Below are 23334 nucleotides of genomic sequence, written 5' to 3'. Positions count from 1 at the left end.
ATAAATCGCTAGTTAGGCCACAGCTGGAGTACTGTGTACAGTTCTGGGCACCACACTACAGGAAGGATGTGATTGCACTGGAGAGGGTGCAGAGGAGATTCACCAGGATGTTGCCTGGGCTGGAGAATTTCAGCTATGAAGAGAGACTGAAAAGGCTCGGGTTGTTTTCCTTAGAGCAGAGAAGGCTGAGGTGGACATGATTGAGATATACAAAATTATGAAGGACATTGATAGGTTAGATAGGAAGAAACTTTCTCCCTTAGCGGAGGGGGGTCAATAACCAGGGGGCATAGATTTAAGGTAAGGGGCAGGAGATTTGGAGGGGATTTGAGGAAAAAAAATTTCACCCAGAGGTTGGTTGGCTCCTGGAACGCACTGCCTGAAGAGGTGGTAGAGGCAGGAACCCTCACAACATTTAAGAAGTATTTAGATGAGCACTTGAAACACCATAGCATACAGGGCTACGGGCCAAGTGCTGGAAAATGGGATTAGAATAGTTAGGTGCTTGATGGCTGGCATGGACACGATGGGCCAAAGGGCCTGTTTCTGTGCTGTATAACTCTATGACTCTGGATTGCTCATCCAGTGACATTACCACTACACCTCCTCTCTATAAAGCTCATTTCTCATAGATATTAAAAATGGGAGGCTCTTGGGAGAAACTGAAGGACTGTGAGACATGGAGAAATTGACAGATCACCACTGCTGTTGAGGTTGGGAGTAAATGAGCACTGGGAGCAATACTGTGCTTTTAAGATTTGCTGTACCTCACCTGTGGGTGTCACGGGGTACCAGTGCTGGGAATGGCACTGGGAGTTCCGGGTTACCAGTGTGGGAATGGCGCTGGGGGTGCTGGGTGCCAGTGCTGGAAGTGGCACTGGAACTGCCAGGTGACAGTGCTGGGATTGGCACTGGGAGTGCTGGGTACCAGTGCTGGAATTGGCACTGTGAGTGCTGGATACCCGGGTTTCGGAGCTGGAGCAGCAGCTGGGGACACTGTGGAACATCCACGAGGCAGAGAGTATCGTGGATAGCATGTATAGAGAGGTGGTCACACCGCAGGCTCAGACCCCACAGGCAGGAGGGGAATGGGTGACCACCAGGCAGAGCAAGAGGACTAGGCAGGCAGTTCAGGAATCTCCTGTGGCTATTCCTCTGCAAAACAGGTATATTGCTTTGGATACTGTTGGGGGGAATGGCCTCTCGGGAAAGCAGCAACAGCCCAATTTGTTGCACCATGGTTGGCTTTGCTGCACAAGGGAGGAGTAAAAAGTGTGGGAATGCAATAGTTATAGGGGATTCAATTGTAAGGGGAATAGATAGGCGTTTCTGTGGCTGCAAAAGAGACTCAAGGATGGTATGCTGCCTCCCTGGTGCTAGGGTCAAGGATGTCTCAGAGTGGTTACAGGACATTCTGAAGGGGGAGGGTGAACAGCCAGTGGTCGTGGTACACATTGGTACAAACGACATAGGTAAAAAAAGGGATGAGGTCCTAAAAGAATATAGGGAGCTAGGAAGTAAGTTGAAAAGTAGGACCTCAAAGGTAGTGATCTCAGGATTACTACCAGTGCCACGTGTCAGAGTAGAAATAGCAGGATATATCGCATGAATATGTGGTTGAAGAGATGGTGTGAGGGGGAGGGTTTTAGATTCCTGGGGCATTGGGACCGGTTCTGGGGTAGGTGGGACCAGTACAGACTGGACGGGTTACACCTGGGCAGGACCGGGACTGATGTCCTAGGGGGAGTATTTGCTAGAGTGGTTGGGGAGGGTTTAAACTAAAATGGCAGGGGGATGGGAACCTTTGCAAGGAGTCAGAGGCGGGGGATCAAAGACAAGAACAAAAGACAGCAAGGGGAATAAGAAAAGTGATAGGCAGAGAAATCAAGGGCCAGAATCAAGCAGGGCCACAGTGAAAAATAGTGGGAAGGGGGCAAGTAATGTTAAAAAGACAAGCCTTAAGGGTTTGTGCCTTAACGTGCGGAGCATTTGCAATAAAGTGGATAAATTAATCGATGTAATTAATCGATGCAAATAGATGTAAACGGGTATGATATAGTTGGGATTACGGAGACATGGCTGCAAGGTGACCAGGGATGGAAAATGAACATCCAGGGGTATTCAGTATTTAGGAAAACACAGACAAAAAGCAAAAGACGATGGAGTTGCATTGCTGGTTAAAGAGGAAATCAACGCAATAGTGAGGGAAGATATTAGCTCTGACGATGTGGAATCTGTATGGGTAGAGCTGAGAAACACTAAGGACAAAAAACGTTAGTGGGGGTTGGATATAGACCCCCAAACTGCAGTGGTGATGTCGGGAATGGCATTAAACAGGAAATTAGAGAAGCATGCGATTAAAGGAGCATCTGTAATTAAGGGTGAATTTAATCTGCATATAGATTGGGCAAATCAAATTAGTCACAATACCATAGAGGAGGAATTCTTGGAGTGTATACGGGATGGTTTTCTGGGCCAATACGTTGAGGAACCAACTAGAGAACAGGCCATCTTAGACTGGGTATTGTGTAATAAGAGAGGAATAATTGGCAATCTAGTTGTGCGAGACCCCTTGGGGACAAGAGACCAGAATATAATAGAATTCTTCATCAGGATGGAGAGTGACGTAGTTGATTCTGAGACAAGGGTCCTGAATCTTAGTAAAGGAAACTACGAAGGTATGAGGCACGAGTTGGTTATGACCGATCGGGAAGCGTTACTTAAAGGGATGATGGTGGTTTGGCAACAGCAAACATTTAAAGAGCGCATGGATGAGCTGTAACAATTGTTTATCCCTGTCTGGTACAAAATTAAAACAGGAAAGGTAGCCAAACCATGGCTAACAAGGGAAATTAGAGATAGCATTAGATCCAAGGAAGAGGCATATAAATTTGCCAGGAAAAACAACAGACCTGAGGATTGGAAGCAGTTTAGAATTCAGCAAAGAATTCAGGACCATGGGATTGATTAAGAAGGGGAAAATAGAGGACGAGAGCAAGCTTGCAGGGAACATAAAAACTGACTGTAAAAGTTTCTATACAGTCATGTGAAGAGAAAAAGATTGGTGAAGACAAATGTAGATCTCTTACAGTCAGAAACAGGGGAATTTATTATGGGGAACAATGGCTGACCAACTAAATGCATACGTTAGTTCTGTCTTCACAAAGGAGGACACAAATATCATACCAGAAATGTTGGGGAACACAGGGCTTAGTGAGAGAGAGGAACTGAAAGAAATCAGTATTAGTAGAGAAATGGTGCTGGGGAAATTGATGGGATTGAAGGCCAATAAATCCCCAGGGCCTGATGGTATGCATACCAGAGTACTTAAGGAAGTGGCCCTAGAAATAGTGGATGCATTGGTGGTCATCTTCCAAGATTCTATAGACCCTGGCACAGTTCCTACAGATTGGAGGGTAACTAATGTATCCCCACTATTTAAAAAGGGAGGTAGAGAGAAAGCAGGGAATTATAGACCAGTCAGCCTGACATCGGTAGTGGGGAAAATTAGAGTCCATTATCAAAGATTTTATAGCAGAGCTCTTGGAGAACAGTGGTAGAATCAGGCAGAGTCAGCATGGATTTACGAAAGGGAAATCATGCTTGACAAATCTACTAGAATTCTTGTAACTAGTAGAGTTGATGAGGGTGAGCCAGTGGATACGATTTATTTGGACTTTCAGAAGGCTTTCGACCAAGTCCTACATAAGAAATTAGCATGTAAAATTAAAGCGCATGGGATTGGGGGTAGTATTAGATCATAGACAGAGGGTAGCAGTGGAAGGGTGCTTTCCTGAATGGAGGGATGTGACTAGTGGTGTTCCGCAGGGATCGGTGCTGGGACCTTTGCTGTTTTTAGTATATATAAATGATTTGGAGGAAAATGTAGCTGGTGTGATTAGTAAGTTTGCGGACGACACAAAGGTTGGTGGAGTTGCGGACAGTGATGAGGATTGTCAGAGGATACAGCAGGATATAGATCGGTTGGAGACTTGGGCGGAGAAATGGCAGATGGAATTTAATCCAGACAAATGTGAGGTAATGCATTTTGGAAGGTCTAATGCAAGTGGGAAGTATACAGTAAATGGCAGAACCCTTAGGAGTATTGACAGGCAGAGAGATCTGGGCGTACAGGTCCACAGGTCACTGAAAGTGGCCACGCAGGTGGATAAGGTAGTCAAGAAGGCATACGGCATGCTTGCCTTCATCGGTCGGGGCATAGAGTATAAAAATTGGCAAGTCATGCTGCAGCTGTACAGAACTTTAGTTTAGCCACACTTAGAATATTGCGTGCAATTCTGGTCGCCACACTACCAGAAGAACGTGGAGGCTTTGGAGAGGGCACAGAAGAGGTTTACCAGGATGTTACCTGGTCTGGAGAGTATTAGCTGTGAGGAGAGGTTGGATAAACTCTGATTGTTTTCACTGCAACGACGGAGGTGGAGGGGTGACATGATAGAGGTTTACAAAGTTATGAGCGGCATGGACAGAATGGATAGTCAGAAGCTTTTTCCCAGGGTGGAAGAGTCAGTTACTAGGGGACATAGGTTTAAGGTGAGAGGGGCAAAGTTTAGAGGGGATGTGCGAGGCAAGGTCTTTACACAGAGGGTGGTGAGTGCCTGGAACTTGCTGCCGGGGGAGGTGGTGGAAGCAGGTATCATAGAGACGTTTAAGAGGCATCTTGACAAATACCTGAATAGGATGGGAATAGATGGATACAGACCCCGGAAGTGCAGAATGTTTTAATTTAGGCAGGCATCAAGATCGGCACAGGCTTGAAGGGCCGAATGGCCTGTTCCTGTGCTGTACTGTTCTTTGTTCTTTGTATTGCGATGGATAGAAAATTGGTTGGCAGACAGGAAACAAAGAGTAGGGATAAATGGGTCTTTTTCCGAATGGCAGGCAGTGACTAATGGGGTATCGCAGGGATCGGACTAGGACCCCAGCTATTCACAATATATATTAATGATTTAGATGAGGGAACTAAATGTAATATCTCCAAGTTTGCAGATGACACAAAACTGGGTAGGAGGGTGAGTTGTGAGGAGGATGCAGAGAGGCTTCGAGGTGATTTGGACAAGTTGAGTGAGTGGGCTAATGCATGGCAGATGCAGTATAATGTGGATAAATGTGAGGTTATCCACTTTGGTAGCAAAAACAGGAAGGCAGATTATTATCTGAACAGCTATAAACTGAGAGAGGGGAATATGCAGCGAGACCTGGGTGTTCTCGTATACCAGTCACTGAAGGTAAGCATGCAGGTGCAACAGGCGGTAAAAAAGACAAATGCTATGTTGGCCTTCATAGCGAGAGGATTCGAGTACAGGAGCAGGGATGTCTTGCTGCAATTATACAGGGCCTTGGTGAGACCACACCTGGAATATTGTGTGCAGTTTTGGTCTCCTTATCTGAGGAAGGATGTTCTTTCTATGGAGGGAGTGCAGCGAAGGTTTACCAGATTGATTCCTGGGATGGCAGGACTGACTTATGAGGAGAGATTGAGTTGGTTAGGATTATATTCGTTAGAGTTCAGAAGAGTGAGGGGGGACCTCATAGAAGCCTATAAAATTCTAACAGGACTTGACCAGGCAGATGCAGGAAGGATGTTCCCGATGGTGGGGGAGTCCAGAACCAGGGGTCATAGTCTAAGGATACGGGGTAAACCTTTCAGGACTGAGATGAGGATAAATTTCTTCACCCAGAGAGTGGTGAGCCTGTGGAATTCGCTACCACAGAAAGCAGTTGAGGCTAAAACATTGTATATTTTCAAGAAGGAGTTAGATATAGCTCTTGGGTCTAAAGGGATCAAAGGATATGGGGGAAAAACGGGAACAGGCTACTGAGTTGGATGATCAGCCATGATCATAATGAATGGTGGAGCAGGCTCAATGGGCCGAATGGCCTATTGCTCCTATTTTCTATGTTACCAGTGCTGGGATTGGCACTAGGTGTCCTGGGTGCCTGTGCTGGGATCGGCAGTGGGAATGCTGGGTGCCAGTGCTGGGATCATAACATAAGAAATAGGAGCTGGAGTAGGCCATTCGGCCCTTCAAGCCTGCCCCGCCATTCAGTAAGATCATGGCTGATCTGCCCCAGACCTCAACTCCTCTTTCCTGCCGGCTCCTCATAGTCCTCAACTCCCCGATATTTCAAAAATCTATCTACCTCCTCTTTAAATACATTCAGTGATCTAGCCTCCACAACTCTCTGGGGTAGAGAATTCCAGACATTCACTACATTCTGAGAAGAAATTCCTTCGCATCTCAGTTTTAAATAAGTGTCCCCTTATTCTGTAACTATGTCACCTTGTTCGAGATTCCCCCACGAGTAGAAACATCTTCTCAACATCTACCCTGTCAAGCCCCCTCAATTTTGTATGTTTCAATAAAATCACCCCTTAATCTTCTAAACTCTAATGAATAAAGGCCTAACCTGTTCAGCCGTTCTTGATAAGTCAACCCCTTCATCCCAGGAATCAGCCTAGTGAATCTCTTTTGAACTGCCTCCACTGCCGGTATATCTTTTCTTAAATATGGGGACCAAAATTGTACACAGTACTCCAGGTGCGGCCTCACCAACACCCTGTCGAGTTGTAACAAGACTTCCCTATTTTTAAACTCCAACCCCCTAGCAGTAAAGGCCAAAATTCCATTTGCCTTCTTAATTACTTGCTGCACCTGCATGCTAACCTTTTGTGTTTCGTGCATAAGAACACACACATCCCTCTGGGCTGCACTTTTTGGGAGTCTCTCCATTTAGTTAATAGTCTGCCTTTTGTTTCTTCCTCCCAATGTGCATGACCTCACACTTTCTTACATTGAACTCCATCTGCCAAGTTTTTGCCCACTTAACCTATCTATATCCCCTTGCAGATTCCTTATGTCCTCATCACAACATGCCCTCCCATCTATTTTTGTATCGTCAGCAAATTTGGATATATTACACTCTGCCCCCTCTTCCAAGTCATTAATTTAGGTAGTAAATAATTGAGGCCCTAGGATTGATTCTTGTGGCATTCCACTCGTTACGTTTTTCCAACCTGAAAAAGGCCCATTAATCCCGACTCTTGTCTTCTGCGTGTTAACCAATCCTCAATCCAGGCTAATAAAATCACCCAATACCATGAGCTCCTATCTCGTTCAATAATCTTTTATGTGACGCCCTATCGAATGCCTTCTGGAAATCCAAATACACTACATCTACTGGTTCCCCTTTATCAACTCTGCTTGTTCTATCCTCAAAGAACCCTGGAAAATTTGTTAAACATGATTTCCCTTTCACAAAACCATGTTGACTCTGTTTGATTGCGTGAAGCTTTTCTAAATGTCCTGCTATTTCTCCCTTTAATAATGGACTGTAACATTTTCCCATCGATCGATGTTAGGCTGACTGGCTTATAGTTTCCTGCCTTTTGTCTCCCTCCCATCTTGAACAGGGGCATCACATTAGCAGTTTTCTAATCCGCTGGGATCCTCCCGGAATCCAGTGAGTTCTGGAATATTTCAACCAATGCCTCCGCTATCTCTGCAGCCACTTCCTTTAAAACCCTTGGATGCAGGCCGTTAAGTCCTGGCGATTTGTCTGCCTTTTGTCCCATTAGTTTGCCAAATACTTTGTCCCTTGTGATAGAGATTGTTACAAGATCTTTCTTCCCATTAGCTCCTTGCTTATCTGATATCTGTGGAATGTTTAGAATGTCCTCCACCGTGAAGACAGATGTAAAATATTGGTTTAAATTATCTGCCATTTCCCTGTTCCCTGTTAGCAATTCTCCAGTCGCATCTTCCAAGGGTCCCACGCTCACTTTAGCTACCCTCTTTTCATATACCCGTAGAAGTTCTTGCTGTTTGTTTTTTTTTATTTCTTGCCAATTTACTTTCGTAATGAATTTTCTCTCTCTTAATTAGCTTTTTAGTCATCTGCTGCTGGTTCCTAAAAAAAAAAATTCCCAATCCTCTGGCCTACCATTAGTTTTCGCCACTTTGTAGGCCCTAGTGTTTGATTGGATACTCTCCTTGACCGCCTTTGTTAACTACGGGTGGTTCATCCTTCTCATCGAGTCCTCCTTTTTGACCAGGATAAATTTTTGCTGAGTGTTATGAAATATCTGCTTAAATGTCTGCCACTGCTCATCCACTGACCTTCCCCTTAGTCTATTTTGCCAGCCCGCTTTAGACAACTCTTTCTTCATACCTCTGTAATTGCCCTTGTTTAAGTTGAGGACACTGGTTTGGGACCCAAGTTGCTCGCCCTCAAACTGAATTTGAAATTCTACCCATGTTGTGATCGCTGCCCCCTAGGGGATCCTTAACTACGATATCTCTTATTAATCCTACCTCATTGCACATTACTAGATCTAAAATAGCCTGTTCCCGGGCAGGTTCTGCAACATATTTCTGTAAGTAATAATCCCTGATGCACTCTACAAGTTCGTCTTCCATGTTGCCTCTGCTAATCTGATTTGTCCAGTCAATATGCAGATTAAAATCACCCATGACAATTGTAGCGCCCTTCTTACACGCCTCCATTATTTCTGATTTGTACTTTGTCCTACAGTGAGGCAACTCTTTGGCGGCCTATAGACTTTGAATACCCTTGACTATTGAACATAGAACATAGAACAGTACAGCACAGTACAGGCCCTTCGGCCCACGATGTTGTGCCGAACCTTTGACCTACCTACCCTTCATTCTACTATCATCCATGTACCTATCCAAGAGTCGCTTAAATGTCCCTAATGTATCTGCTTCTACTACCACCGCTGGCAGTGCATTCTACGCACCCACCACTCTCTGTGTAAAGAACCTACCTCTGACATCTCCCCAAAACCTTCCTCCAATCACCTTAAAATTATGCCCCCTGGTGATAGCCCTTTGCACCCTGGGGAAAAAGTCTCTGGCTATCCACTCTATCTATGCTTCTCATCATCTTGTACCCCTCTATCAAGTCACCTCATCCTTCTTCGCTCCAATGAGAAAAGCCCTAGCTCCCTCAATCTTTCTTCGTAAGACATTCCCTCCAGTCCAGGCAGCATCCTGGTAAAACTCCTCTGCACCCTCTGTAAAGCTTCCACATCCTTCCTATAATGAGGCGACCAGAACTGAACACAATATTCCAAGTGTGGTCTAACCAGGACTTTATAGAGCTGCAGCATAACCTCGCGGCTCTTAAACTCAATCCCCCTGTTAATGAAAGCCAACACCCCATACGCCTTCTTAACAACCCTATCAACTTGGGTGGCAACTTTGAGGGATCTATGAACATGGACCCCAAGATCCCTCTGTTCCTCCACACTACCAAGAATCCTGTCTTTAAGCCTGTATTCTGCATTCAAATTCGACCTTCCAAAATGAATCACTTCACACTTTTCCAGGTTGAACTCCATCTGCTACTTCTCAGCCCAGCTCTGCATCCTGTCAATGTCCCGTTGCAACCTACAACAGCCCTCCACACTATCCACAACTCCAGCAATCTTCGTGTCATCGGCAAACTTGCTAACCCAGCCTTCCACTTCCTCATCCAAGTCATTTATAAAAATCACAAAGAGCAGAAGTCCCAGAACAGATCCTTGTGGAACACCACTGGCCACCGAGCTCCATGCTGAATACTTTCCATCTACCACCCTCTGTCTTCTATGGGCCAGCCAATTTTGTATCCCAGTCTTGGTCACCCTGCAACCATGTCTCTGTAATAGCTATCAAGTCATATTCATTTATTTCTATTTGTGCCGTCAACTCATCTATCTTGTTGCAAATGCTGCGTACATTCAGATAAAGAGCCTTAAGCATTGACTTTTTCCCATTATTACTCATTCTGGTTCTAATTTCTGCCGCACTCTTCTGCTTATATTTTCTGCCCCTTCCTGTCACACTTTGATTACCATTCGCCTCTTCGCTACCCTGCACCTCTGTTCTCTCGTTTCTTTTTGATTTTTTTAAACTTCCCTTCAATTGAACCCTCCCTCCTTAATTAGTTTAAAATCCTATCTATAATCCTAGTTATACGATTCGCACGGACATTGATCCCAGCATGGTTCAAATGAAGCTCGTCCCAACGGAACAGCTCTCTCCTTCCCCAGTACTGGTGCCAGTGCCCAATGAATCGGGACCCATTTCTCCCACATCATTCTTTGAGCCACGCATTTACCTCTCTAATCTTATTTATCCTATGCCAATTTGCACGTGGCTCAGGTAGTATTCCGGAGATTATTACCTTTGTGGTTCTGCTTTTTAATTTAGCCCCGAACTGCTCATAGTCCCTCAGCAGAACTTCTTTCTTAGTCCTACCTATGTCGTTGGTACTAGATCGGGACTGGTAGTGCTGGGTGCCAGTTGGCATGAACGGTGCTGCAGGTTTGAATCCTGGTGCATTAGTGATCTATCCTCGTGATAACTCTACATTGTCTTTGTACACCTGGAGTTCTGTGGATCAGTGCAATGTCATGTAACACATTTCTAATATTATGATGTAGGTAGAGCTTATTATAATGATTGCATGACTACTTCTGCTATGTGTATTTGTGCCAGAGATATCAGGCTGAGATAAGTGACCTGGAAAACCTGGGCGAGATTGGCAGTGGCACATGCGGGCAGGTCTGGAAAATGAGGTTCAAGAAATCGGGACACATAATAGCAGTGAAGGTAAGTAAGGCACAGACAGAAAGATTGAAGGGAAGCAGGATACGTTCATATGTAGTTCTGTGTTTAGTCTGGGCTAATGTTACGACTGGGATTGAAGGAAACATTTTTATGTGACTTATTTTCAAAAGTACATCAGCATTTCCAGAGGGAGAATGATGTTGTAACAAGGTTTGTTGTTTGTTAATGACGACTGTGTGAGAAAGTTGTCTACAACTCTCAAATCACTGAGTGTCCTTCCCAACTAGGCTGACTGGACAATGCATTTTGGGCTGTATCACACTGTGATAGGTACCAATCTCACTGGGAGACACAATTTGAAAGGATGGGTTACAAGCATCACAGAATATTAAACAGTTATTAGCTTAAGCGTGCCCTAGCTCATTGATCCATGTTACAGTATCAAAGAATGGTGCAACACAGAACGAGGCCATTCTGCGCATCATCCCTATGCCAGCTCTTCGGTAGAGCTATTCAATTCAACCCAGCCCCCTGATCTTTCCCCATTGTCCTGTAAATGGTTTCCTTTTTAAGTATTTATCCAGTTATCTTTTGTATGTTACTGCTGAATCTGCTTCCATCGCCCTTTTAGGCAGTGCGCTCCAGGACATCACAACTCACTGCATCAAAAAAAATGAATATGACCTTCCTAACTTCATTGTCGAGAGGGAGTATTTTGGGCTGTATCGCACCAGGTGGGAAATGCTGGTGGGTACAGATCTCACTTGGCGGGGTGGGCGGGGGAGACCGTGCAGTATCTATTAAATCTGCGTTGTGACAGCATTGCACAATGTGAGTTAGCAAAGGGTTAAATACCATACTATTAGGAGCAATATTATCAAACAGTAGTGTCCTGTTAAAACTGAGGAGCTGATCAGGAAGTACTTTGTTTGTCAAGTGCTCTCTGTTCTCAGTGAAGGAGACTGGGTGTTACAGTAGCGCTTCATTCCGAAACACTGAGTGTGTACAGTTCGAACAGTGTCTGATCAGTATACAGCTTATTCATATAGAACCAGCACACTTCTCGCAGATATCATGAACGTTTACAAGGTTTTTTTTCCTACCATAATTTAGATAATTTAATGAAAGCTGCACTCTAGTTAGGTAACTTTTTCTAATGTTTTGCATCTGTAACCAAGCGCGACACAGTCTCATGCCTGGATTGCGCTGGAGGCATGCTCAGCATTCTTCTATTATGTTCTGTTGGTACTGGGTGAGTTTAGTGTCAAGCAGTCTCTTTAGGGGCATGAAAAATACATGGTCTTGACGTTTAGTTTTATTTTTAGCAAATGCGTCGCTCGGGTAACAAGGAAGAGAACAAACGGATCCTCATGGACCTGGATGTGGTGCTGAAAAGTCATGACTGTCCTTACATTGTGCAGTGTTACGGGACCTTCATCACCAATGTAAGCGCATTCTCAGCTTGCCTTTCCTCATTAAACCACAGTTCCTGGCAACGCAACCACGGAGGGGCAGCTCACATGGGCTGGTGCTTGTAAATCTCTCACAGTAACTTTTTCATCTCTGTTCTACTTCCCAGCAGGAAGTGGAGGAGCTTCTGCTCGGATGAGGAAGTTAGAGGTCTTGGGTCATCTAAGGCCATGCTCACTCACGTACTCCACAACTGTGGAGCCCTGGGAGTAGGTTACCTCCATGCTGGGCATGGCATGTGGTACGGGAGACCTAGAGAGGGCCAACAGCAGCAAAAATACCTTCTAAGTATCATCAGTAGGTCAGGTATATTGGAATCCAGTTTGCATCATCAAGATTAGCAGATGTTGAACGTGGAAAATGGTATTTTATTATTTCAAGCATACAAGGTAATCAGCAACCACTCCTTCCATGCACTCTGTTTGATGGATCTAGAGAGACCACTTGCTGAGCACGTGTGAGAAAGGCCTTTGAGACACTAGTCTTGGAGTTTCTGTCACGATGCTGTGCAGAGAACTCCACCATCTTAAATTTTACTGCTTTGGTGCAAAATGGAGAAAGCAGAATCCTAGAATGATACAGCACAGAAGGAGGGCCATTCAGTCCATTGTGCCTGTGCTGTCTCTTTGCAAGAGCTATTCAATTAGCCCGACTCCCCTGTCCTTTCCCCGTAGTCCTGAAAGTGTTTCCACTTCAAATATTTATCCAATTCTCTTTTTGAGAGTTTTTATTGAATCTGCTTCCACCGCCCTTTCAGGCAGAGCGATCCAGAGCTTAATAATATGCTGTGATTAAAAAGAAATTCTTATCTCATCTCTGGTTCTTTTGCCAATCACCGTAAATCTGTCATCTGGTTACAACCCTTCTGCCAGTGAAAACAGTTTCTCCTTATTTACCCCATCTAAATCCTTCATGGTCTTGAATACCTCTACTAAGTCTCCCTTTAACATTCTCTGCTGTAAAGAGAACGACCTCAGCTTTTCTAATCTCTCCATATAACTAAAATCCCAGATCCTTGGTACCATTCTAGTAAGTCTCCTCTGAACCTTCTGTAAGGCTTTGACATCCTTCCTCAAATGTGGTGCCCAAAATTGGACACAGTACTTCAGCTGGGGCCTAACCAGTGATTTTATAAAGATTTGGCATCTTTGTTTTTGCACGGTATGCCTCTGTTTATAAAGCCAAGGATCTGTATGCATTTTAACAGCTTTCTCAACTTGTCCTGTCACCTTCAAAGATTTGTGTATAGACAATCCCAGGACAGTCTGTTCCTGCATCCCCTTTTAAAATTGTACCATTTAGTTTATATTGCCTCTCTTTCTTCCTACCACAATATGCATCACACTTACTTGCATTAAACTTCATCTGCCATGTGACTGCTTCCAACTCAATTGCAAACTTCTATTCCCACCAAACTGGGCCCAATCCCTCTCACAAAAGCAAGCACATAACACATTTCCCTGCTTCCAGGGAGCGAACAGCATATTTTCCCAGTTGTCAGATTTGGAGCCTCAAGTCTGCCTGGCTGTTTCCATAAGAGGAAAGGGAAAGTGTCTGAGACACTGAGACAAATACAGAAAGAAATGACGAGAGAGACCTGCAGTGTGCCAGGCACAGACACGCACAAAGAAGGAATGACATTCATAGGAACATAGTAAACAGGAGCAGGATTAGGACATTCAGCCCCTCGACCTGCACTGCCATTCAACTAGATCATGCCTGATCAATGGACACTGAGAGATGGCTAAAGTGCATGAGAAGCATGTAGAAAATAATTGGCATACAAAGGGAAGAAATACTAATAGGGAGAGATGTACACAAAAAGAAGCAGGAACCATAGGCAAACACAGTGTATGTACGCTAACCGAAGAAAGAGGGAGACAGAGAATCAGCAAAGATTTCGAGATGGAAATGTGCATATTTATAGTCATGGGGGAAGAGAGCTACAGTTTTTTAATTTTTGCCTCAGTAATTACATGGAATTACATAATTTACAGCATAGAAACAGGCCATTTGCCCAACTTGTCCATGCCAGTGTCTTGTTCCACACAAGCCTCCTCCCACCTCTCTTTATCTAGCCTTCTGTCAGCTGTGGCTCAGTTGGTAGCACTCTCGCCTCTGAGTGAAAAGGTTGTGGGTTCAAATCCCACTCCAGGACTTCAGTGCAACAATCTAGGCTGACACTCTAGTGCAGTATTGAGGGAGTGCTGCATTGTCGAAGGTGTTGACTTTTAGATGAAACGTTAAACCGCGGCCCTGTCTGCCCTCTCAGGTGGGTGGAAAAGATTCCATGTTACTATTTCGTAAAAGAGCAAGGGTCTGGGGTCCTAGCCAATATTTATCCCTCAGTAAACATCATACAAAAAAAAAAGTTACTGGTCATTATCACATTGCCACATTTCCTACAGTGATTACACTTCAAAAGTACTTCATTGGCTGTAAAGTGCTCTGGGCAGTCCGGTGGTCATGAAAGGTGCTTTATGAATGCAAGTCTTTTCTATTCCTTGCTCCCTTGTGTGTTTATCTAGCTTCTCCTTAAACGCATCAGTGCTATTCACGTCAATTGCGAATTCCACGTTCTAAACACTCTGTGGGTCAAGAAGTTTCTCCTGAATTCCCAATTGGATTTATTGGTTAATATCTTATATTTACGGTCCCTAGTATTGGTCTCCTCCACAAAAGGAAGCATTTTCTTTATGTTCACCCAATTAAACCCCTTCATAATTTTAAAGACCTCTATTAGGTCACTCTCAGTCTTCTCCTTTCTAGAGAAAAGAACCTCAGCCTAATCAGTCCTGTTAAATATATGCTCTCAGTTCTGTTTTTTTTTTGCACCTTCACATTGTCTCTATATCCTTTTTTATTATATTGAGACTCGAAATGTGCACAGTACTCCCAAGAGTGGTCTAACCCAAGGTCCATACAAGCTTAATGTAATTCTATCCCTCTAGAAATAAAACTGTGCTTTGTGTGATTTGGTTATCTGTATTCCGAGATCCCTTTGCTCCTGTACCATTTCGATGCTTATTATTTAAGTAATATAAGGCCCCCTCATTATTTCTGACAAATTGTAAGACCTCATGCTTGTCTCCATTGAAATTTATGTCCTTGTACTTTATCGCTGTCTTCCTCAGTATTAGCTATGCCACCAATTTGTTGTCTGCAAATTTTGAAACTGCACTTTGGGGTCCAAATTGTTTATGTAAATGATGACACCAGTGACCTCAACACCAATCCTTGTGGAAAACCATTTCCCACCTTTTTGACAGTCTGGGTAGCTACTCTTAACATCTGCTCTGTTTTCAGTTTTGTAGCCAGCTTGCTATCCGTTCTGTTACCTGTCCCCTGACTCCACATGCTCTGACCTTAATCCTAAGTCTAATACATGCTACCTTTTCGAAGGGCTTTTGAAATCTAAATATATTACATCTACTGCATTACCCTTACCTACTCTGTTACTTCAAAGATTTATTAAGTTTGATCAAGCATAACCTTCCCTTTTGAAATCCGTGCTGCCTATTCCTTATCATATTTTCTGTTTCTAGATGTTTTTCTATTGTACCTTTTCAGTAAAGATTCCATTATTTTCCTTCCACCAATATTAAGCTAACTGGTCTATAGTTACGACTTCTATCTCCCATACCAAATGTAAGTGTAACTTCACCTGTCCGCCAGTCCTCTGGCACTATTCCCTTGGTAATTATTTTTTTTAGTTATGTAATAATGTTACAGGAGTTGAACTATTTAAAAAGCTCACTGGAGGTTGGGCTGCAGTCGGACTGCAGCAGCGTTGTAGGAGCTGGATGTACTTCAAAGTGGTTTCATTGTGTCTCAGGAGCACTGCACCTTTCTGTACAGCTGTTGGATTACCAACAGACCTCTATGGAGGAGCTTATGAGATGTTATGAACTATTATTAAAAGCAAAACCTGTAGAGTGGATGCTTACTGTATCTACTGTTGTCCAAACTGGCCCCCTCCCCAAAAACAGCCCTAACAGAAATGCACAGGCTGCGACTGTATGTGTTCGAAAATAATGCTTTGATTTAAGATAAAACTTAACTGTGTAAGGGTGTTGAGATACTGTGCAGTGACCTGGAGTTGTATTCTGTGTTGTGCAGACTGACGTGTTCATTGCCATGGAACTGATGGGCACTTGTGCTGAGAAGCTGAAGAAACGGATTCAGGGGCCTATTCCAGAAAGGATTCTTGGCAAAATGACCGTTGCGGTGAGTAAGGTTGAGAAGGGCAACAGTCGGCCATTTAGTTACCTCACCACAAGTTAAAGGAATATTCTAATGTTTGGAGACACAGTCTCTTATTATGTAGGGGTAAGTTAGGTGGTCAGTTTGCACTTAGCAGGATCCAGTAAACACCTTTAATTAATGTTTTTTTTGATGGTGTTTGAGGGAGGAGTGTTTGTCAGGCCACTGGGAGATCTCCTTGCTCTCCCTCTAGGTAGTGCCATGGGATCTCTTAGGTCCATCTGAGAAGGGTCTGGATTCAACACTTGACCATAAAGTTATGTGTCTCTCCCTCAGTACTGTGCTGCAGTGGCATCTGATGGGCACAAGTTTATAATGTGGCTTGAGCCCATCAGGGTGAGATAGCCACCTACTGAGCCAAGCTGGCATTGAGCTCACATGGAGTATGGAAGCTTCTCTTGAGTACTTTTGGGAAAATACCCAAAGCAACAGGGAAGAAAATTAAGAAAACGACAGTTTGGAATCCCAATCTTATCTCCATGTGAATTCTTTACCTCTCTAATTGAGGGACGACATGAACCATGGACTTGCCAGGAATTCTAGCAAGAATTGTTCTGATTTCAGTGGCACAGAAGGGAAGCACTCCTTAGTTGGCCATTCATGCTGTTATAGAGGACTAATGCCATCCCGTATATATTACTGCCAGATGTAGGACTGTGACTGGTGCTAATCTGTAATATAACATTGTCCCGTTTATATTACAATGCTGTTGTCAGATGTGGGGTTGGGTAACACTCCACAGTTCTTTTTATTAATGTTCAGATCCTTTATTTTTGTTGTTGCTTTTGGGGAAATGTCCAGATTGCACTCATCACCTTGCCCAGAATTACAGCAGGGCACAGATTCTGGGTCCATGTAGAGTTGGGGTCACATCGGGCAGCAGTACAAATTCATGTTGGGCTTCCATCTGATAATAAAGAGCATTCCATCTTCACAAACTATACAGAGTGCTCAGTTAACCAGCTTGGGAGTGCTCGGGAGCTAAAATCAATTTGTTAGAATACAGGCTCAAGATAAGGGGTTATCATTTAGGATTGAGATGAGGAGAAATTTCTTCACTCCGAGGGTTGTGAATCTTTGGAATTGTCTACCCCAGAGGATTGTGAATGCTCCATCGTTCAGTATATTTAAGACTGAGCTCAATAGAGTTTTGATCTCTCAGGGAATCGAGGGCTATGGGGAGTGGGCAGTAAAGCAGAGTTGAGGTAGAAGATCAGCCATGATTGTATTGAATAGCGGAGCAGACTCGAGGAGCCAAATGGCCTACTCTTGCTCCTATTTTATGTTCTTATCTGGTACATTGGAAGAATAAACAGCAGTGATGCTGAGTGCAGTGATGTTTCTACATAGCTGACTTAAAGCTGGGTGCAGTGTAAATAGACCCAGTTCAATAATATGCCTGTTACTTTATTTGAACAGATTGTCAAAGCTCTCTTCTACCTGAAGGAGAAGCATGGTGTCATTCATAGAGACGTCAAGCCCTCAAATATTCTACTGGATGAGCGGGGTCAAATCAAGCTGTGTGATTTTGGAATCAGTGGGAGGCTGGTGGATTCGAAAGCAAAAACGAGGAGCGCTGGATGCGCAGCGTATATGGCGGTGAGTTCCATGGGTGCAGTGACAGGAATATCTGGGCATAGATCAGTGCGGAGAAGGGAGTATCTGTGTATATTGCAGTGTGGGGGGAACGGGTGGAAATACCTGTGTATCGCAGTGCAGAGAGGGGGTGTTATCTGCATATCACAGTGCAGAGAGGGGGGATATCTGTATATATCACAGTACAGAGAAGGGGTGTTATCTGCATCTGAGTGCAGCGAGGAGGGTCTGTATATCACAGTGCAGAGATAGGCAATATCTGTGTATATCGCAATGCGGAGAGGGGGGGATTACCTATGTATATTGCAGAGCAGAGAAAGGGTGTTATCTGCATCTCGCAGTGCACAGAGGAGGGTATCTGTGTATCTCACAATGCAGAGAGGGGGGCTATCTGTGTATATCATAGTGCGGGGATGGGATATCTGTCCATCACTGGTGAGTATAGAAAAAGCAGGATATAGCAGATGAATGCGAGGCTGGAGACATGGTGCAGGAGGGAGGGCTTCAGATTTCTTGCACATTGGGACCAGTTCTGGGGGATGGGTCCTGTACAGGTTGGATGGGTTGCACCTCAACCAATGTCATTGTGGGGCAGTTTGATAGTGTTGCTGGAGAGGGTTTAAATTAATTTGGCAGGGGATGGAAACCAGGATATAGCATTAAAAAGGAGAAAAAGGTGCACAGAGGATTTGGGTGAGACACATTGCACTGCAATAAGAAATAGTAAGGTATATCATAGGATAAGACCAAGAGGGAATATAATAAAGTGTAAATTAGGTTTACAGTGCATGTATGTAAATGCACGAGGTGAATAAGATTAGTGAGCTGCAGGTGCAAATAATCACAATGGGAATATGATGTTGTGATGATAAGAGACCTGGCTTAAAAAAAGGGCAAGACTGGGTACTAAATATTCATGGATACAGGATGTTCAGGAAAGATAGGGAAAGAAAGAAAGGAGGACGGGTGGCAGTATTTATTAAGGAGCTAGAATGAGAAAGGATGTCCTGGTGGGGTCAAGGACAGAATCTATTTGGTTTAAGTTCGGAAACAATATAGGTGCCATTGCACTACTGATGTATTCTATAGGCCACCAATTAGTGGGAAAGATAAAGAGGAGCAAATTTGCAAGAAAATTATGGAGAGGTGCAAAAGCCAAAGCGTAGTAATATTGGGGGACTTCAAATATCCTAATATAGACTGGGTTAGTAATAAAGTAAAGGGCAGAGAGAGGAAAGAGTTTCTGAAGTATGTTTAGGGGAATTTTCTTGGTCAGTATCTTCCTGGCCCAATGAAGAAGGAGGCATTGCTGGATCTGTTTCTAGGCATTGAGGTGGGTCAAGTGGATCAAGTATCAATAGGGGAAAATTTATGGAATAGTGATCATAGCATCATAAGGTTTAGATTAGCAAAAAGGACTAGGAACAATGTAGGGTCAAAATATTTAACTGCAGGAGGGCCAATTTCAGTGGGGTGAGAATGGAGCTGTCCCAGATAAATTGGAATCAAAGAAGAGATGGTTCAGCTACAGTCGAGGTCCATTTCCATGAAGGGGAAGGGTAGGGCAACTAAAGCCAGCACTCCCTGGATGATGAAAGAGTTCGAGTGTAAGATGAAGCAGAAAAAGGAGGTGCATGACGGATGTCAGGTTGATAATATAAGTGGGAACCAGGCTGCATATAGAAAGTTCAGAGAGGAAGTGAAAAAAGGATATCAGAAAGGCAAAGAGAGAGTAGGCAAAGAGACTGGCAGCTAGCATAAAAGGAAATCCAGAAGTCTTCTATAGGCATATAAATAGTAAAAAGGTAGTAAGAGGAGGGAGGGACCAAAAAGGAGATCTATGTATGAAGACAGAGGGCATGGCTGTACTAAATGAGTGCTTTGCATCTGTATTTACCAAAAAGTTGGAGTGAAAGAGAAGGTAATTGAGACACTGGATGGGCTAAAAATTGATCAAGAATAGGTACTAGAAAGGCTGGCTGTACTTAAAGTTGGTAAGTTACCAGGATTGGATGGGATGCATCCAAGAATGCTGAGGGAAGTAAGGGTGGAAATTGCTGAGGAACTTGCTGTAATCTTCCAATCCTCCTTAGATACAGGGGTGGTGCCAGAGGACTGGAGAATTGCAAATGTTCGCCTCTACCTCTCCTTTAAGACCTCTTTCTTTGACTAAGCTTTTGGTCTTCTGACCTAATATCTCCTTATGTGAGCTTGGTGTCATATTTTGTTTTATAATGCTCCTGTGAACCACCTTGGGACATTTTATTATGTTTTTATATATATTCAAAAAAATATATAAGGATAAATCCAGAAACCACAGGCCAGTCAATTTAACCTCGATGGTGGGAAAGCTTTTAGAAATGATAATCTGAGACAAAATTAACAATCACTTGGACAAGTGGGGATTAATTAAGGAAAGCCAGCACAGATTTGTTAATGGCAAATCATGTTTAACCAGCTTGATTTGAGTTTTTTAGCGAGGTAACAGAGATTGTTGATGGAGGGTAATGTGGTTGACTTGGTGTATATAGACTTTCAAAAAGTGTCACATGATAGGCTTGTCAGCAAACTTGAAACCCATGGAATAAAAGGGACAATGGCAGGATGGATACAAAGTTGGCTAAAGAACAGGAAACAGAAAGCAGTGGTGAGCAGTTGTTTTGCAGACGGGAGGAAGGTATATAGTGGGGCTCCTAGGGGTCAGTACTAGGACCACTGCTTTTCTTGATCTATATTAATGACCTAGACTTGGGAGTACAGGGCACAATTTTAAAATTTGCAGATGACACAAAACTTGGAAGTATTGTGAACTGTGAGGAGCATTGTGATAGACTTCAAGAGGACATAGACAGGCTGGTGGAATTTAATGCAGAGAAATGCAAAGTGATACATTTTGGTAGGAAGATTGAGGAGAGGCAATATAAACTAAAGGGTACAATTCTAAACGGGGTGCAGGAACAGCTAGACCTGGGTGTATATGGCTATAAATTGATAAAGGTGGCAGGGCAGATTGAAACAGTGCATAAAAAGGCATATGGGATCATGGACTTTAAAAGCAAAGGTATAGAGTACAAGAGCAAGGATGCTATAATGAGCCTCTATAAGACACTGGTTCAGCCTCAGCTGGAGTATTGTGTTCAATTCTGGGCACCAAACTTTAAGGCTTTGGAGACGTTAGAGAAGATTTATGAGAATGGTTCCAGGGCTGAGGAACTTCAGTGGATAGATTAGAGAAGTTGGGGTTCTTCTTAAAGAAGAGAAGATAAAGAGGAGATTTGATAGATTTGTTCAAAATCATGAGGGGTCTGAGCAGAGTAGAAAGGGAGAAACTGTTCCCATTGGCAGAAAAGTTGAGAACCAGAGCATACCAATTTAAAGTAATTGGCAAAGGAACCAAAGGCAACATGAGGAAAACCTTTTTTTATGCAATGAGTTAAGATCTAGAATGCACTACCTGAGAGTGTGGTGGAGGCAGATTCAATCGTGACTTTCAAAAGGAAATTGGATAAGCACTTGAAGGGGAAAAATCTGCAGAACTACGGGGAAAGGGTGGGGTGAGTGGGACAAGCAAAATCGCTCCTGCAGAGGGCCTGCACGGGCTCGAAAGACTGAATGGCCTTCTATGCTGTAACTTTTATGAATCTATGCTTTTGCAGTAGAGAGAGGAGGGATATCTGTGCATATTCGATAAACTACTGTTGATTCATCATAGTTAGAGTGCACCTGCACAGTACCAGCATTTTGGGGGTGGCATGGGATGCACTGGCACACAGAAATGTCTAAACAACATCTGAGCGGTGGGATGGAGAGAGTGGGACAGGACGCACAGAGTCCAGGTGAGGGCAGCAGAGCGTCGGGGCGAGGGGAGGGCAGCAGAGCGTCGGGGCGAGGGGAGGGCAGCAGAGCGTCGGGGCGAGGGGAGGGCAGCAGAGCGTCGGGGCGAGGGGAGGGCGCGCATATACATTCATGGACTGTACAGACTCATGGTGAAGAGCTGGGTGTATGAAGGTGTCAGAAAGGTAACCACTCCATTTGTTGAATTGTTTGGTCCTTTTCTGTCCATAGCCTGAACGGATAGATCCCCCTGATCCCACCAAACCCGATTATGACATCAGAGCAGACGTTTGGAGCCTTGGCATTTCACTGGTAAGGAACTAACCGTCAGCAATCAAACACCTTTATTTCATCGGGAAACTCAGCTCCTTCCTATATACTGCAGCAAGACTGATATTCTCACTGTATCTATAGTGTACTGCACCCTCACTGATACTCACTGTAACTATAGTGTGCTGACCGCAGTGGCTAATATTCGCGCTGACCGCAGTGCGCTAGTGCAGTGGCCAATTTGCCTCTGTCCCCAAAGTAACCAATTGATTAAATTAGCTTTGTAGAGTTTAAACTTTAAAGCCAATTTGTGGTTTGCATTTTATGTCCCATTTTTATCCAGTCAGGTGAAGAAGGAGTTGTGAGTTTTGAGCATTTCTAGATGAAGTAGGTGCCTCTAATCCAGCTGTGTGTCTGTCTGCAGGTCGAACTCGCCACGGGGCAGTTTCCTTACAAAAATTGTAAAACAGACTTTGAGGTTTTAACAAAGGTGCTCCAGGAAGATCCTCCTCTGCTCCCTCAAAGTATGGGCTTCTCAATGGACTTTCAGTCATTTGTAAAAGATTGGTGAGTAAAACCTGGGAATATTTCATCAATCAACTATATTGCAAAAAAACAAGCTTGGATTGTAAATTTAATTTTTGTTGAAAGAATTCAAAAGTTCTGTACATTTCCCCAACTGTTAAGAATGAAACCTGTCTCCATTGGAATTGGCATAAGGACTTTATACAAGGTAGTCCTTATAACACAGAAAGAAAAAGAAATACTTGCATTTTCATGACCACCGGATGTCTCAAAACACTTTACAGCCAATTAAGTACTTTTGAAGTGTAGTCACTGTTGTAATGTAGGAAACGCAACAGCTAATTTGCACACAGCAAACTCCCACAACCAGAAATGTGATAATGACCAAATAATCTGTTTTGTGATGTTGATTGAGGGATAAATACAGGCCGGAATACCGAGGATAACTCCCCTGCTCCTCTTCGAAATAGTGCCACGGGATCTTTTGCGTCCACCTGAGAGGGCAGACAGGGCCTCGGTTTAACATTTCATCTGAAAGACGGCATCTCCGGCTATGCAGTACTCTCTTGGTACTGTACTGGAGTGTCCGCCTTAATTTTTGTGCTCAGATCCTAGAGTGGGACTTGAATTCCGAACCTTGTGACTCAGGTGAAAGTGCTACCAACTAAGCCACAGCTGACACAGAGAAGACACTTGCTGCTTCAAGCCGGAATTGAACCAGTGATCTAAGGATTTCAGGGTGAACCCTGAATGGTGAATTTTGTTATTTTGCAAACCA

General features: G+C 43.8%; 1 protein-coding gene across 4 annotated transcripts in view; it reads left to right on the top strand.

Moving 5' to 3' along the window:
• The window catches only part of map2k7 (mitogen-activated protein kinase kinase 7), a 115388-nt gene that overhangs the window by 65179 nt on the left and 26875 nt on the right, over positions 1 to 23334 (top strand). For all 4 annotated transcript variants that reach the window (XM_068020842.1, XM_068020841.1, XM_068020843.1 and 1 more), the window contains 6 exons: positions 10527 to 10640; positions 11924 to 12043; positions 16188 to 16295; positions 17751 to 17930; positions 21993 to 22073; positions 22456 to 22598. In XM_068020842.1, the coding sequence (XP_067876943.1) occupies positions 10527 to 10640; positions 11924 to 12043; positions 16188 to 16295; positions 17751 to 17930; positions 21993 to 22073; positions 22456 to 22598 (746 nt within the window). The remainder of the gene's footprint in view (positions 1 to 10526; positions 10641 to 11923; positions 12044 to 16187; positions 16296 to 17750; positions 17931 to 21992; positions 22074 to 22455; positions 22599 to 23334) is intronic.

This window comes from Heterodontus francisci, chromosome 43 (genome assembly GCF_036365525.1).
Source record: "Heterodontus francisci isolate sHetFra1 chromosome 43, sHetFra1.hap1, whole genome shotgun sequence".
NCBI lineage: Eukaryota > Metazoa > Chordata > Chondrichthyes > Heterodontiformes > Heterodontidae > Heterodontus > Heterodontus francisci.
Note: the sequence above shows the minus strand (reverse complement) of the source record. Positions and strands in the feature narration are given on the sequence as shown.